Source organism: Myxine glutinosa, chromosome 11 (genome assembly GCF_964187855.1).
Source record: "Myxine glutinosa chromosome 11, kmMyxGlut1.1, whole genome shotgun sequence".
NCBI classification, from domain to species: domain Eukaryota; kingdom Metazoa; phylum Chordata; class Myxini; order Myxiniformes; family Myxinidae; genus Myxine; species Myxine glutinosa.
This window is the reverse complement of record NC_136271.1, coordinates 29787102-29801649: the sequence shown is the minus strand read 5'-3', so window position 1 is coordinate 29801649 and position 14548 is coordinate 29787102. Positions and strand designations below refer to the sequence as shown.

Genomic DNA, 14548 nt, shown 5'->3' with positions numbered 1-14548 from the left:
AGACAAAATAAAGGGAGCGGGAGACCAGATGGGAGAGAGGGGGAAGCACACAAGTACAACATTTGAGAGCAAGGACATCGGGAGATCTGTGGGAAGGAGAGGGCTTGGGGGGAGGAGGCGTGGGAAGGGGGGTGGGGGTGGGGGAGGTAAAAAACTCATGGAGTAAAAAACAAACAAAAAAAAAACACGTGGACACCGCAAGGACTTCCAGGAAAGAGGTCGGTATTTCAGAAAAGTGGATCTGGGGTGAATTCACGGGGGTAGAAAAGATCAATGTTTTGGATGGGGGAAGACAAGAGACGATGGTGAACACCTGTTTTAAAGACCTGGAGGGAGGAGTGATTCATCAATGTGTGTGAAGTCCATCAGATGGATGGATCGACATTAAACTGCGTGTCCTGTCTGCTGACATTAGTTGGTGGACTTTAGAGATCCCACGGTGTCCTTCACGAAGAATAGGTGAACTATCACTAGCACCATGTCCAAATTCCAAATTCCTGCCCTAACTACTGCTGGGAAGGCAATGGCAAACCACCCAGTGCAATATCTGCCAAGGAACTGCTAGGGCAGTACCGACGCTCTATAACAGAGAGTTGTGCATCAGAATCAGAACTTTTTGACCACCTCATACGTGTGTGCACCTGTAACATTCCAAGCGGCTGGTCATGGCACTTTGTATGGAACAGGATGCTTCAGGTAATGCCTGCCCAGTTTCATTGCTGGCTTTAGGTGCAGCACTGCTGAATAAGAGGCCTTGGACATAAAGAAAGGTTGTATTTGAATGCTTCCCTAATCGGGACAGCCATCAGCCCTGGGCCATTGGATCACGAGAAGACCCTTGACCTTGACCTCAGTCTCCGCCACCAAGACGGGCATTTTTCTTTGTACTGTGCAAATTCTCGGATCCCTAAGGACCGAAGGCTAGACAAGGAGCGAACGGCCTCGCAGTGTCGACATGGCAAACCTTTGTGTGCACAATGGAATCCCCAAGGAAATCGGCAGGATGTGAATCTGTCTCATTTAGCCCTGTAGGCAGCGCTAAGGTGAGACAGCTGCAGAAGACAAAGCAGGGGGGGTTTTTTGCTGCAGACAATGGTAAGAGACAATGCAAATGACCATTATTTTCATCAAGGACATCAAATGTGAGAAAAGAAGTTTGTTGTTTGATGAGCTTGTTGTTCTTTAACCCCAAATGTCTGTACTGTATATAATATGGCCAACTCTGAGAGAGAGCGAGAGAGACAGAGACAAATAGTCTCAAAGACGAGTTTGAGCCAGCATGTCCTCTTGTTTGGTTTTTTTGTCCCTTCGCTGTATCTTCAGGGTGCTGTGTGATCTAGAGTTAGACCCCACCAATGCCCACCATGCACCGCAACATATCCGAAACTTTCGTTCCTTGCACAATGCGAAGAATCAAAACAGCACACGTCATGATATAAACAAATAGCTGACAAAGTCGTTGATGTTATCCACCACATAGTCAGCAATACATCGAGGAGCCTCAAGAGAATATTGGGGTGGAACATTATTCTCAGTTGGAGTAAGTTGCGCACGAAAACTGTTGATAAACAGCATTCGATTAAATCCTTACCTCCGCCATCAAAGGTGGATGGAGGTTATGTTTTCACCCCTGTCTGTCTGTTTGTTGGTCACTTGCAAAATCGATGATTTTTCAAGTATATTGGTTGGTTTTGTGCGTTATTCTGTCTGTCTGTCTGTCTGTATGTCAGTCGCCTACAGGTCGCAATTTTGAACCGATCTTCACGAAACTTCACCAAATGGTAGAGTTAGTCATAAGCAAGAAGCCTATTGTTGTTGGGGTCAATAGGTCAACATAGGCCAAAGGTCACCAACTTTGTCAAATTTCTAAAATCCTCAATTTTCATCCGATTGACTTAAAATCTGAAAAGGATTTGCATATTTGGTCACTGAATTAAGCCACCAAATATTTTTGAAGTCAACGTAGGCCAAAAGGTCAACATAGGCCAAGTTTCTAAAATCCTCAATTTTCATCTGATTGACTTGAAATTTTAAGAGAATTTGCATACCAGGTCACTGATTTCAAACACCCATTAGTTTTGAGGTCGTCATAGGCCAAAAACTTATTTTAGGGATGTCACAAGTATCGTGCTATGCACGACATATTTCTTGTTTGTTTGTGTGTTTTTCTGTCTGTCAGTCACTCGCATAAAGGTCACAATTCCAAACCGATCGTCATACTTCACCAAGTTGAGGTCGTCACAATTGAGAAGCCTATTGATTTTGAGGTTCGGTCAGTGGGTCATCTGGAGGTCAGTTGGTCATGATCTCCATAGGTCAACTGGAGGTCAAGTTTCTAAAATCGACATTGTTTCATCCAATTGACTTGAAAATTGAACAACATTTGTACAATGAGTCACTAAATATGGAAACCAACTATTTTTGAGTTCAAAAGATCAAAGGTCAACTCAGTCAACCTTCCAAAATTATCAATTTTCATCTGAAAAACCGTCAATTTTCATCCGCTTGACTTGTTGATATTGAACAGCATTTGCACATTGAGTCACGAAATAGGGAAACCAAATATTTTTGAGGTCAAAAGGCCAATTGTCAACTCTAAGTTGACAACTTTCGCTCTTTCACGAGCCTCGATCTTGTATACAAAACAAAAAAAAAAAAAAAAAAAAGTCAAACTTCCAAAATCATCAATTTTCAGCTGAAAAATCAATTTTCATCCGATTGACTTGAAAATTTAACAGCATTTGTTCAGTGCTTCACTGAATTGGGAAACAAAATGTTTTTGTGGTCAAAAGGTCAAAGGTCAACTCAAGGGGAAACTTCTAAAATCGTCAATTTTCATCTGAAAAAACGTCACTTTGCATCCGATTAACCCGAGCTTTGATCAAGATCGTCAATTTTAATCTTGATGAAATGGACAATTTGATATATCAATGGCAACCTTTTGGGGGGGGAGGGGTGGATTTTGCAAGTATTGTGCTCTGCATGACGTCTTCTTGTTTGTTTGTTTGTCTGTCTGTCTGTGAACAAGACATCTCAAAAAGTCATCATCAACATCTTCAAGTCATCAACAACATCATCATCAACTTTTTTTTGTCGCAAACATAGATATGTTTGCATTTTGAACCAGACTCGCTGGTGTAAGGGTTAGAGTTTCCGCTCTGAGTGTGAGGTCATTGGTTCGAACCCAGTCAAATCAAACCAAAGACTTAAAAAATATAGCGTGCTGCTTCTTTGCTTGATGTTCAGCATTTAAAAAAGGATAGACCATGGACAAACAGCAATAGGTTGGCAATAATAGTGCAGGCCTCATGGCCTCTTCCTGATTTGAAGTTTCTTGCAGGGGAAGTCATATGTATTTTTACATATTCAGGTATTCCTCTATTTACATCCAGGATGTGTTCCTGGAAAGCAAGGTGTAAATCAAAAAAGCATAAAATTAATTTGTTTTTTTTCCATTAATTTAAATGTAAATATTAAAGGTGTTATATGGCGTTAAAAGGCGTTAAACTATTGGGAATGGGAAAGGCGTAAATTCTTCCATGGTGTTAAACCAAAAATGCATAAAAAGAATGGGTGTAAATAGAGGAATGCCGGTATGTATATATATCCAAGTGTATACATATGGGAGCGTACAATGGATCAGCATGGCGCTGCGTCCTTGGACGACTCCTCAGCACCATCCCGACACAATGAGTCCAGATCTAAATCCCATTGAACATCTGTGAGGAGATCTGAAAACAGCAGTTGGGAGAAGGCACCCTTCAAATCTGGGAGAACTGGAGCAGTTTGCACAAGAAGAGTGGGCCTAACTGCCAGTCGAGAGGTGTAGGAAGCTCATTTATGGCTATAGGAAGCGCTTGACTGCAGTTATTTTGTCCAAATTCTGTGCTACCAAATATTAAGTCTCCAGTGTCAATAATTTTGTCAATGCCATTTCTTTTTATTTTCTGATTTAAAAGGATATATTAAGTTCTGAATCAAAAACAAAGGTTCTGTAATATTAACAGTGAAATAAAGAATTGTGGAGACCAAATAATTTTGTTAATTTCAATTTATTTTTAGAGAAAATTGCGAGTTATTTTGAAAAAAGTGCAAGGGTGCCAATATTTTTGACCACGAATGTACACATACATATATATATATATACACAGTGCATTCAGAAAGTATTCAGACCCCTTCACTTTTTTCACATTTTGTTATGTTGCAGCCTTATACTGAAATCGTTTAAATTCATTTTTTCCCTCATCAATCTACACTCAATACCCCATAAGGACAAAGAGAAAACAGGATTTTAGAAAGTTTTGCAAATTTATTAAAATGAAAAAACTGAAATATCACATTGACATAAGTATTCAGACCCTTTGTTATGACACTTGAAATTTAGCTCAGGTGCCTCCCATTTTTCTTGATCATATTTGAGATGTTTCTACACCTTGATTGGAGTCCACCTGTGGTAAATTCAATTGATTGGACATGATTTGGAGAGGCACACACCAGTCTATATAAGGTCTCACAGCTGACAATGCATATCAGAGCAAAAACCAAGCCATGAGGTCGAAGGAACTGCCTGCAGAGCTCAGAGACAGGATTGTGTCGAGGCACAGATCTGGGGAAGCCTACAAAAAAATTTCTGCTGCATTGAAGGTTCCCAAGAGCACAGTGGCCTCCATAATTCTTAAATGGAAGAAGTTTGGAACAACCAGGACTCTTTCTCGAGCTGGCCGCCCGCTCAAACTGAGCAATCGGGGGAGAAGGGCCTTGGTAAGAGAGGTGACCAAGAACCCGATGGTCACTCTGGCTGAGCGCCAGAGATCCTGTGTGGAGATGGGAGAAACTTCCAGAAGGACAACCATCCCTGCAACACTCCACCGATCTGGGCTTTATGGCAGAGTGGCCAGACGGAAGCCTCTCCTCAGTGAAAGACACATGAAAGCCCGCTTGGAGTTTGCAAAAAAGCACCATACTTTCTGAATGCACTGTATATACCTACATATATATCCATACCTATATACATACCATACATACTGTACATATATACATACATACTGTACATATATACATACATATATATATCCATACATATATATCCATACATATATACATTATACATACATACTGTACATATATACATACATACTGTACATACATACATACATATATATCCATACATATATATCCATACATATATACATACATACTGTACATATATACATACATACTGTACATACATACATACATACATATATATCCACACATATATAAATACATACTGTACATATATACATACATACTGTACATACATACATACATATATATCCACACATATATATCCATACATATATACATACATACTGTACATATATACATACATACTGTACATACATACATACATATATATCCATACATATATATCCATACATATATACATACATACTGTACATATATACATACATACTGTACATACATACATACATACATATATATCCACACATATATAAATACATACTGTACATATATACATACATACTGTACATACATACATACATATATATCCACACATATATATCCATACATATATACATACATACTGTACATATATACATACATACTGTACATACATACATACATATATATCCACACATATATATCCATACATATATACATACATACTGTACATATATACATACATACTGTACATACATACATACGTATATATATCCATACATACAGACCTGGCATTTAATATGGAATTATTTTTTTCTTGACTTGGGTTTCCTTTCTGAACTCAGAATATCAATCTGGTGAGTTTCTTTTACGCTTCGGTGATTTCTTTGTTAAAAGAACCATGTCACTGATTGTCTGTCGCAGCAAGAAGTCAATAACAGGATTATAATCACAGGTGGCGTGACAAAATGTATGGACAGGTACATTTGACGATTGGCTTCACAATCGGGTATATACGGGTTGTTGCGTTCTGTATTAGTGGAAAACAACTGCTGCACGTCTACAAAAGTTATTTCCGCTTCCTCTGGAGATGGTCCGTCAACTCGACAATGCTGTTTGTCATGGAGTGGTGGCTTTACGAAATTCCGGCATGAAACAGTGTGCTATTGCTCGGCAGTATGGCATCACTCATGGTCAGGTGTCAAAGATCCCGAAACGAAATGCTCAGAGGGGTGTCCCTCCTCCAATATCGAGGCCAGGATGTCCCTGCAGAACCACAAGGAGGGATGATCGCCAGCTGCACCGGTTAGTCCGCAATGGCCGTACCAAGTCAGCTAATCGGCTTCGGGCTGAGTGGCAGCAACTGACAAATGTGCCTGTATCCAGAAGGCTAGTCAACCAACGACTGGTTCAAGCAGGCTATCGTGCCAGGCGTCCCCTGAGAAAGCCATGCCTGACAAGACAACACTGCCAGCGCTGATTGCAGTGGGCCAGAGAGCACCGTCAATGGCAGCCAGGACACTGGAATCACGTGATCTTCAGTGACGAGTCTTGATTTCTGGTCTATTGTCAAGATGGCCATGTCTGAGTGCACAGACAAGTGCATGAAGCCTACAACGAAGATTGTATAGTGCCAAGAGTCCAAGCTGGAGGTGGTGGGGTGACAGCTTGGGCTGCTTTTCATGCAGGGGGCAAAACTGACCTGGTTGTTCTGAATGGAAACCTGAACCAGTTCAAGTACAGGGCCATTCTGGAAAAAACTTTGCTTTCATTTGCTGGTGTAGCCTTTCGAGGAAACTTTGTCTTCCAAGATGACAATGCATGGCCTCATCGTGCTCGCATGATCCAACACTTTCTTGCTGACCGTGGTGTAGAGCATATGGAGTGGCCTGCCATGTCCCCGGATATGAATCCGAGAGAACTTGTGGGCAGAATTAACGCGTCAAATCGACAACTTGGTCCAGCAGCCCACCTCTGTGCGTGAATTGCAGCAGGCTATTGTCACTGCATGGCAAGCGATTCCTGTCCAAACCTTGGCAAATCTCGTGAACAGCATGCCTCAACGTGTACGTGCTCTCCTGGATGTTCATGGGGGTTACACGACGTACTGAACTGTAATTTTACTGTCCGTAATCCCAGTTGTAATTTAACTTTTGTTTTTGTTTAAAAAAAATTTGGCTAATGTGCAAAATAAAGAAATACTTCTGGAAAACGTACAGAAGTTTAACACAGTACTGTCCGTGAATTGAGTTCAATATCAGGTTACATCACTTTCAAGGATCAATTTATTTGCTTCGAAATGTCAAATGTGGTTTTTGTTTCTTTTAAAGGTCACATTAACAAAATCTTGAATAATTTCAACATAATTCCAATGAACTTTTGGTTCTAAGTCAACTTGAAAAGTAAGTTCACCCCCACAAAAAAAATATTCCATATTAAATGCCAAGTCTATATATCCACACATATATATACATACATACTGTACATATATACATACATACTGCACATACATACATACATACATACATATATATCCATACATATATATCCATACCTATATACATACCATACATACTGTACATATATACATACTGCACATACATACATACATATATATCCATACATATATATCCATACATATATACATACATACTGTACATATATACATACATACTGTACATACATACATACATATATATCCATACACATATATCCATACCTATATACAAACATACTGCACATATATACATACATACTGTACATACATACATACATATATATTATATATCCTTACATATATATCCATACATATAAATACATACATATATATCCATACATATATATACATACATATAAATACATACATATATATCCATACATATATATCCATACATATATACATATATACTGTACATATATACACACATACATCGATACATTTATATATTGAACAGCTGTCATTTTTGACTTTTTCAATTTCAATCTACTTTGTTATTGCATTGTGTAGTGAAAAAGTGGTTGTGATTGTATATAACATCCTGGAGAAATGGGATGTGTTGTTGAATGTGAAGCAGCATTGATGGTCCTGATCCTGTGCTGTAAATGTCAATGGGAAGGTTGATGGCAATACATTGCTCAGCACGTACCATTAAAACTACTCACCATACGTTATCGCGGTTTCCGATAATAAAAAAGTCATATTTGATGCAGGTCAATGTTTTTTGGAATGCTGTTGAAAGCTGGCAATTGTAAACCAAAAAGTCGAATTACAAAACAATGCGTAAAACATGTTCTGTGAACATTAAAAATGGCGTTGTGCTGTAAAACCATCATTTTGCACTCCCTTGTTTTTGTACACACTTACTTTATGTGGCCAAAATCTCATGTAAAGATGAGGATATTTGTGTTTTTGAGATGAGAGAATATATTATGAAAGACCTGAGATGTTGTGAGTGAATGTGGCTTGTGGCTATAAAATGTGCAAAAAAAGAAGAAAATTATTATAATCTAAAGTTCATTAAAATAAAAAAGGTATCGTGAAAAATGAAGGCCAGGAGCCAGTGGGTAGAGGGAGTGAGGGAGTAGAAAGAAGGGGAGGGAGGGTTAAATGAGGAATGGGCAGACTATTGTGAGCAACATATCTTGGTCAGTTTTAACAGGTAACTACGCCCGTGATACGCCCAAGCACTGTGTGCATAAACTCACATCATCATGGTACTCGGTTGTGCATAACATATGCTTTCAACTGCAGTGTAGGGAATAACTATCGCTCGTAGGGTAAAACATGATGCTGGTCACTTTGCTGCGAATCGCAAGGATGACAGGCTGAGTCAACCCCACCTGGTATTATAATAATAATAATAATAATGCATTTATTTTATATAGCGCTTTTCAGGAAGCCCAAAGACGCTTTGACAGAGTGCAAAACATAATGCATAGCAAAACATAAAAACAATTGCAAAAAAAGAAGAATCAATAGGGAAATATTCAAAGCACAAAGGAGGGAGAAGGAGAGGAGATAGTCAGGGGTTAGGGGTTAGATGCTGTGGGTTAAATGTTGAATGCAATGTTGAACAGGTGGGTCTTGAGTGATGTTTTGAATGTGGTGAGTGAGGAGGAGTCTCTGATGGTGTGAGGTAGCGAGTTCCAGAGGGTGGGAGCAGCGATGGAGAAGGCCCTGTCCCCCCAGGATCTAAATTTGGTCCGGATGGGGGGGGTCAGGAGGTTGGTACCAGCAGAGCGGAGGTTGCGGGTGGGAGTGTGTCTGGAGAGGAGGTCAGCCAGGTAGGATGGGGCCAGGTTATGGAGGGCTTTGTAGGTCAAGAGGAGGATTTTGTACTGGATTCTCTGGGAGATGGGGAGCCAGTGAAGCTTGTAAAGGACGGGGGTGATGTGGTCACGGGTCCGGGAATGGGTGAGTAGACGGGCAGCGGAGTTCTGAATGTATTGGAGTTTATTGGTGATTGTTGAGGGTGAACCATAAAGGAGGCTATTGCAGTAGTCCAGACGGGAAGTGATGAAGGCGTGGATGAGGGTTTCTGCAGCCACGGAGGAGAGGGATGGACGGAGACGGGCGATGTTTTTCAGGTGAAAGAAGGCTGTCTTTGTGATCTGTTTAGTGTATTTGTCGAAGGAGAGGGTTTGGTCAAAGATGATGCCAAGATTCCGGATGTGAGGGGAGGTGGATACTGGGAAACCGTCGATGTTGAGGGCAAAGTTATGGGTGGACTTGGTGAGCGTTTTTGGGCCAATGATGATTATTTCAGATTTATCACAGTTAAGTTTGAGGAAGTTGATTTGAAGCCAGGATTTTATTTCAGTGATGCAGTTTGTCAGGATAGAGTGGGTGGCGGTGGAGATGGACTTGGTGGAGATGAAAAGCTGGATGTCATCGGCGAAGCAGTGGAATTGGAGACCATGACGGCGGATTAAGTGACCGAGGGGGGACAGGTAAAGGATGAAGAGGAGGGGGCCAAGAACTGAACCTTGGGGGACACCTTGGGGGAGGGGAGCAGTAGGGGATTTGCAGTTATTGATGGAGATGAACTGACGTCTGTCAGAGAGGTATGATTTAATCCAAGAGAGGGCAGTGCCGGTAATGTTAAAGGTGGTTTCAAGTCGGGTGAGGAGGATGGTGTGATCGATGGTGTCAAAGGCGGCGTTGAGGTTGCCAGCGTCAGAGGAGAGGAGAAGGTCGTTGGTGATTTTGAGGAGAGCAGTTTCAGTACTGTGGTTGGAGCGGAATCCGGATTGGAATGTTTCATACAGGTTATTGGCAGAGAGGTGATGTTTGAGTGTATTAACGTTGCTATGTTGTTGCAACCCTTGCTGTTTGCAGGCGGCTCTTGCCGAGAACAGCTTGTCCTTCCTGTCTGGCTCAGCACTGGCCAACCCGGCTGCAGTCGCAATGCTAAACGCTGCTCAAGATGAACTTAACGGCTCCCTGGATCATCTTAACGGAAGTCCTATTCGCTCCCCATACTCGTGAGTTGCAGCATTCTGGAAGACTTCCGGTCACCTTACACTACTTAAACGTGCATTCCTCTTGTCGTACATCTATTTATTTGAGGACTTTCTCAAAATTCTTATAAAGTGTTGACTGTTGCGTCCCTTGACCTTGCAAATCTCCGCAACTTGCTTTCCAATTGTTGCAAAATACCCATTTCTTTTTTTTTCCTGTTCCATATTTTTACCCTCGCAGGTGGAGAGGGTGTTGTATTTGAGTCCGTTTGTCTGTTTGTTTGTCTGTCTGTTTGTCCGCACAGAATAAATATGATTTCCTCGGCAACCGTTGCTCCGATTGACAGGAAATTTCTACCATAGGTGCAACTCCACCTGTATAATTTTTAAATGATAATTATGACGTCATCGGTGACGTGGTATGGGCACCATCTTGGAAAAAAACGAAAAACTTTGCACCTCTATATCTCAGAAAGAGCCGCATAGAAAAAATTGAGACGTGGCTCATTGTAAAAAACTTTCCATGGGGAATAAAATATGTTAATAATGATGTCATAGGTGCCTCCATTATGACGTCATAATTCGACGAGTACAAAACTTCATCCGATCAAGATGAAATTTGTTGAGCATCATCTAGGGATAAATTAGTGGAGAAATTTTTTATGACGTCATAGGTCACGTGCTTTGGCCGCCATCTTGGAAAAAACTAAAAACTTTGCACCTTTATATGTCTGAAAGTGCTGCATGGAAAAAATTGCGACATGGCTCATTGTAAAGAACTCTCCATAGGGAATAAAATATACTAATGATGATGTCATAGGTGCCTCCATTATGACATCATAATTCGACAAGTACAAAACTTCATCCGATCAAGATGAAATTTCTTGAGCATCATCGCGGGATAAATTGGCGGAGAAAAAAATATAATAGTGACGTCATCGGTCGCGTGGTTCGGCCGCCATATTTGTTTTTTAACACAAAAGCCTTAAAAACCACTGAAAACACATCTTAGCGAGGGTCTGCAATCTCTGATTGCTCTTTCTTGTTAATCATGTTTTTAAAATGTTTATAGAGATGTTGTCTAGTCTAGTCTGTGTAAAAATGACATACTTGCATATGAGCTGTCTCATCTGCATTCGATTCTCATCCCGACTATAAACTGTCAAATTTGTGCTTTGCAGTCAAGGCAACGTCTTTCCTATGGGTTGTTAAGTTTAGGGAACCAACTGCTAGCATTGATCTTTGGTGGTTGCTAAACACCACTGTGTCTTTCGCAAAAAGTAGGTGATTGGCCTCTAGCCATATTTCACATTGCTGCCTTAAATTTTATTGTATACAGAAATAAATGTTGGGGCTAACCCCCGCTCTAGCAGGGAAAATGGCCTTAAAATGCATGTTGTTGTTGTTGTTGTACAGAAATAAATGTTGTTGCAGAAATTAATTGACAGAGGGCCAGAGGAGAACAGTGTGACAAAGATATCTCACACAAATCTGTGAGTGGCAGAAAGGAAAAGTGATGGGTTGGGGTTAGCGAGAGTAAAATACACCAGCGGTGGGTATGGGAGAGAGCGCGAGGTGACTTGCAGCACCCTTGAAGAACTTGACGGAGGAGAACGAGACAACAAATTCACTTCAGTCAAGCAACAAATCTAGGGAGTAATTAGCTCTCGAGACAACCCCTAAGTTGTGGTTATTCTGCAAAGTCCAATGCCTGAGTTGGAGCTCTGGCACTCATTATGGAACAACATTCCCTGGCAGAGCCTGAAACGTGGGTGGGATAAGTCACAACAGCAGCATCAGCAGCAACAGCAGCATAATGCAAAAATAGGTCAAACATGGTGATAATGAAACGGAAATTAAAGTGTGACAGCTGAAAAGGGGACTAGTAAAGCAAAAATACAGGAAGCACTCGAAAGTGAGTTACAAATAATCTAATAAACACGATGTCAACTCCGACTGGGGAAAGGGACTCTGCAATATCACCTGAAAGAGAGGCCATGGTACCAAAACTGATGGAGTTTCAAGCATGAAATTAAGGCTGATTTTGTGATTGATTGTGATCTCGCTGAACGAGGTTGCTTAGTGCAATGTCCTTCACATGTGACTAAGTTACACTTGATCACCCAATGTGTTAGATGAACTGGAGTGTATTTTGGTGTTCACTAGTTTGGAGAAACTTTAATCTTAGAGCAATTTCAGGTGCTGTCTTACAACTTATCAGCAAACTTAGAAGAATACGTTACATATAATTGCAAGTGATACTCTTATCATCCACAGTATTACTTGCAAATGTGTGGCTGGTTGTGTCTGTTGTGACGTGGTACGAAAAGGGATCAGCAGGTGCAAATGAGGCACGAATGCCAATGTCCTCTGTGCTTTGCATAATTTTCTGCAGATCAAAATTCAGGAAGGAGGTTGTCAGGACTCTGGAACAGCTGGCAAGATGTAACTAACCTTCACCTGTCGTATGCCGAAAAAAACCGAATTCCTGCTTCCTGCCGATGCGCATGATCATCGGCCATGGCGGATATTGAACCAGAATTGGATAGTTTGCGGTAGAAAGATTTGACGAATTTTTGACACAGGACATGGGGAGAGGCAGACGGCAGCAGGTTTATAGAGACGTAAATAAGGAATGAATGAAGAATTTGAGGCACAGCAGAGTAATTGGCTGTGGCACACTCTATGAATGCACAATTAACAGATTAATGTCGGTCCTTCTTCAAACCCCACAGGCAAAACAGGCGTAATTAGGATCATTAATAGCTTTGCTAATTAACAACCACAACAGAGCCTTACCCTTTCCTCCCTTCATCGCTTATCAAAGGGCTTGCCTGCTAATTTTTTGCTAATGAAGGCACTTCCCGGGTTGGGAGCAGCACCGTCTCAATACAAGCGCTGCTGGCTAATTGCTGCACAAAGGAGCAGCGAGTCATTACAGCAGCCCCGCAACCGCATCTCAATTTCATACGGCAGCCTGCGGGAGTGTAAAAGGATGCAATTAGCAATGGCAAGGGAAGTACAATTAATTCAGCCATTGAGTTAATTAATACTTTCAGCTGCTTACCTGCGCACTCCGCTGTTCATGCAACCATGAGAGCTTGGTAAGAAACAGCAGTTGAAAGGATTGCGCAATCATTTCTTCTTGCTTCGATCGATGCTTGTGTTCTGGTTTGTGTTTGGACAAAACCGAACACCGATCTTCATTCATGATTATCTTGAGAGGGAAGAGCTCAACATGACTCATGATGCAACAAATATATATATATATATATATATATATATATATATATATATATATATATATATATATATATATATATATATATATATATATTGCCTTTAGTGAAAGACCCTTGTCTTTTGCACATTTTGTTGTATTACAGCCTGAATTTAAAATGGATTTAAATCGAGTTTATTTGTCACTAATCTACACGAAATACCCCATAATGTCAAAGTGGAGGGTTTTTTTTAGACATTTTTACAAGTTAATTAAAAATGCAAAGCTGAAATATCTTGAGTGAATAAGTGTTCAACCCCTTTGCTATGACACTCCAAATTGAGCTCGGGTGTATCCAATTTCCTTTGATCATCCTTGAAATGTCTCTACAACTTTACTGGAGTCCACTTGTGGCCAATTCAATTGTTTGAACATGATTTAGAAAGAAACACACCTTCCTATATGAGGTCCCACAGTTGACAGTGCATCTCAGAGCAGAAACTCTACCATGAAGTCCAAAGTCCAAAGAACTGTCCGTAGAACTCCGAGATAGAATTGTGAAGAAGCATAGATCTGGTGAAGGGTATGAAACGATTTCTAGATGAGCTCTATCATTAGGAAATGGAAAGAATATGGAACTACTCAGACTCTTCCTAGAGCTGGCCGTCCAACCAAAATGAGTTACTGGGCAAAGAAGCACCTTGGTCAGGAAGGTGATCAAGAACCCAATGTCTACTCTGACAGAACCACAGAGTTCCTTGGCTGAGATGGGAGAACCTGGAAGACAGAGAACTGTCACTGCAGCAATAAACAAATCTCAGCTTTATGGGAGAGTGGCCAGACGGAAACCACTCTTGATAAAAGGCACATGACAGCACGCCTGGAGTTTGCAAAAAGGCGCATGAAAGACTCAAAGAGCATGAG

General features: G+C 40.8%; 1 protein-coding gene across 1 annotated transcript in view; it reads left to right on the top strand.

The window, feature by feature from the left end:
• Positions 1–14548, top strand: part of LOC137436536 (forkhead box protein P1) — a 581222-nt gene that overhangs the window by 525952 nt on the left and 40722 nt on the right. The window contains exon 16 of the mRNA XM_078786516.1: positions 10283–10428. Coding sequence (XP_078642642.1) covers positions 10283–10428 — 146 coding nt within the window. The remainder of the gene's footprint in view (positions 1–10282; positions 10429–14548) is intronic.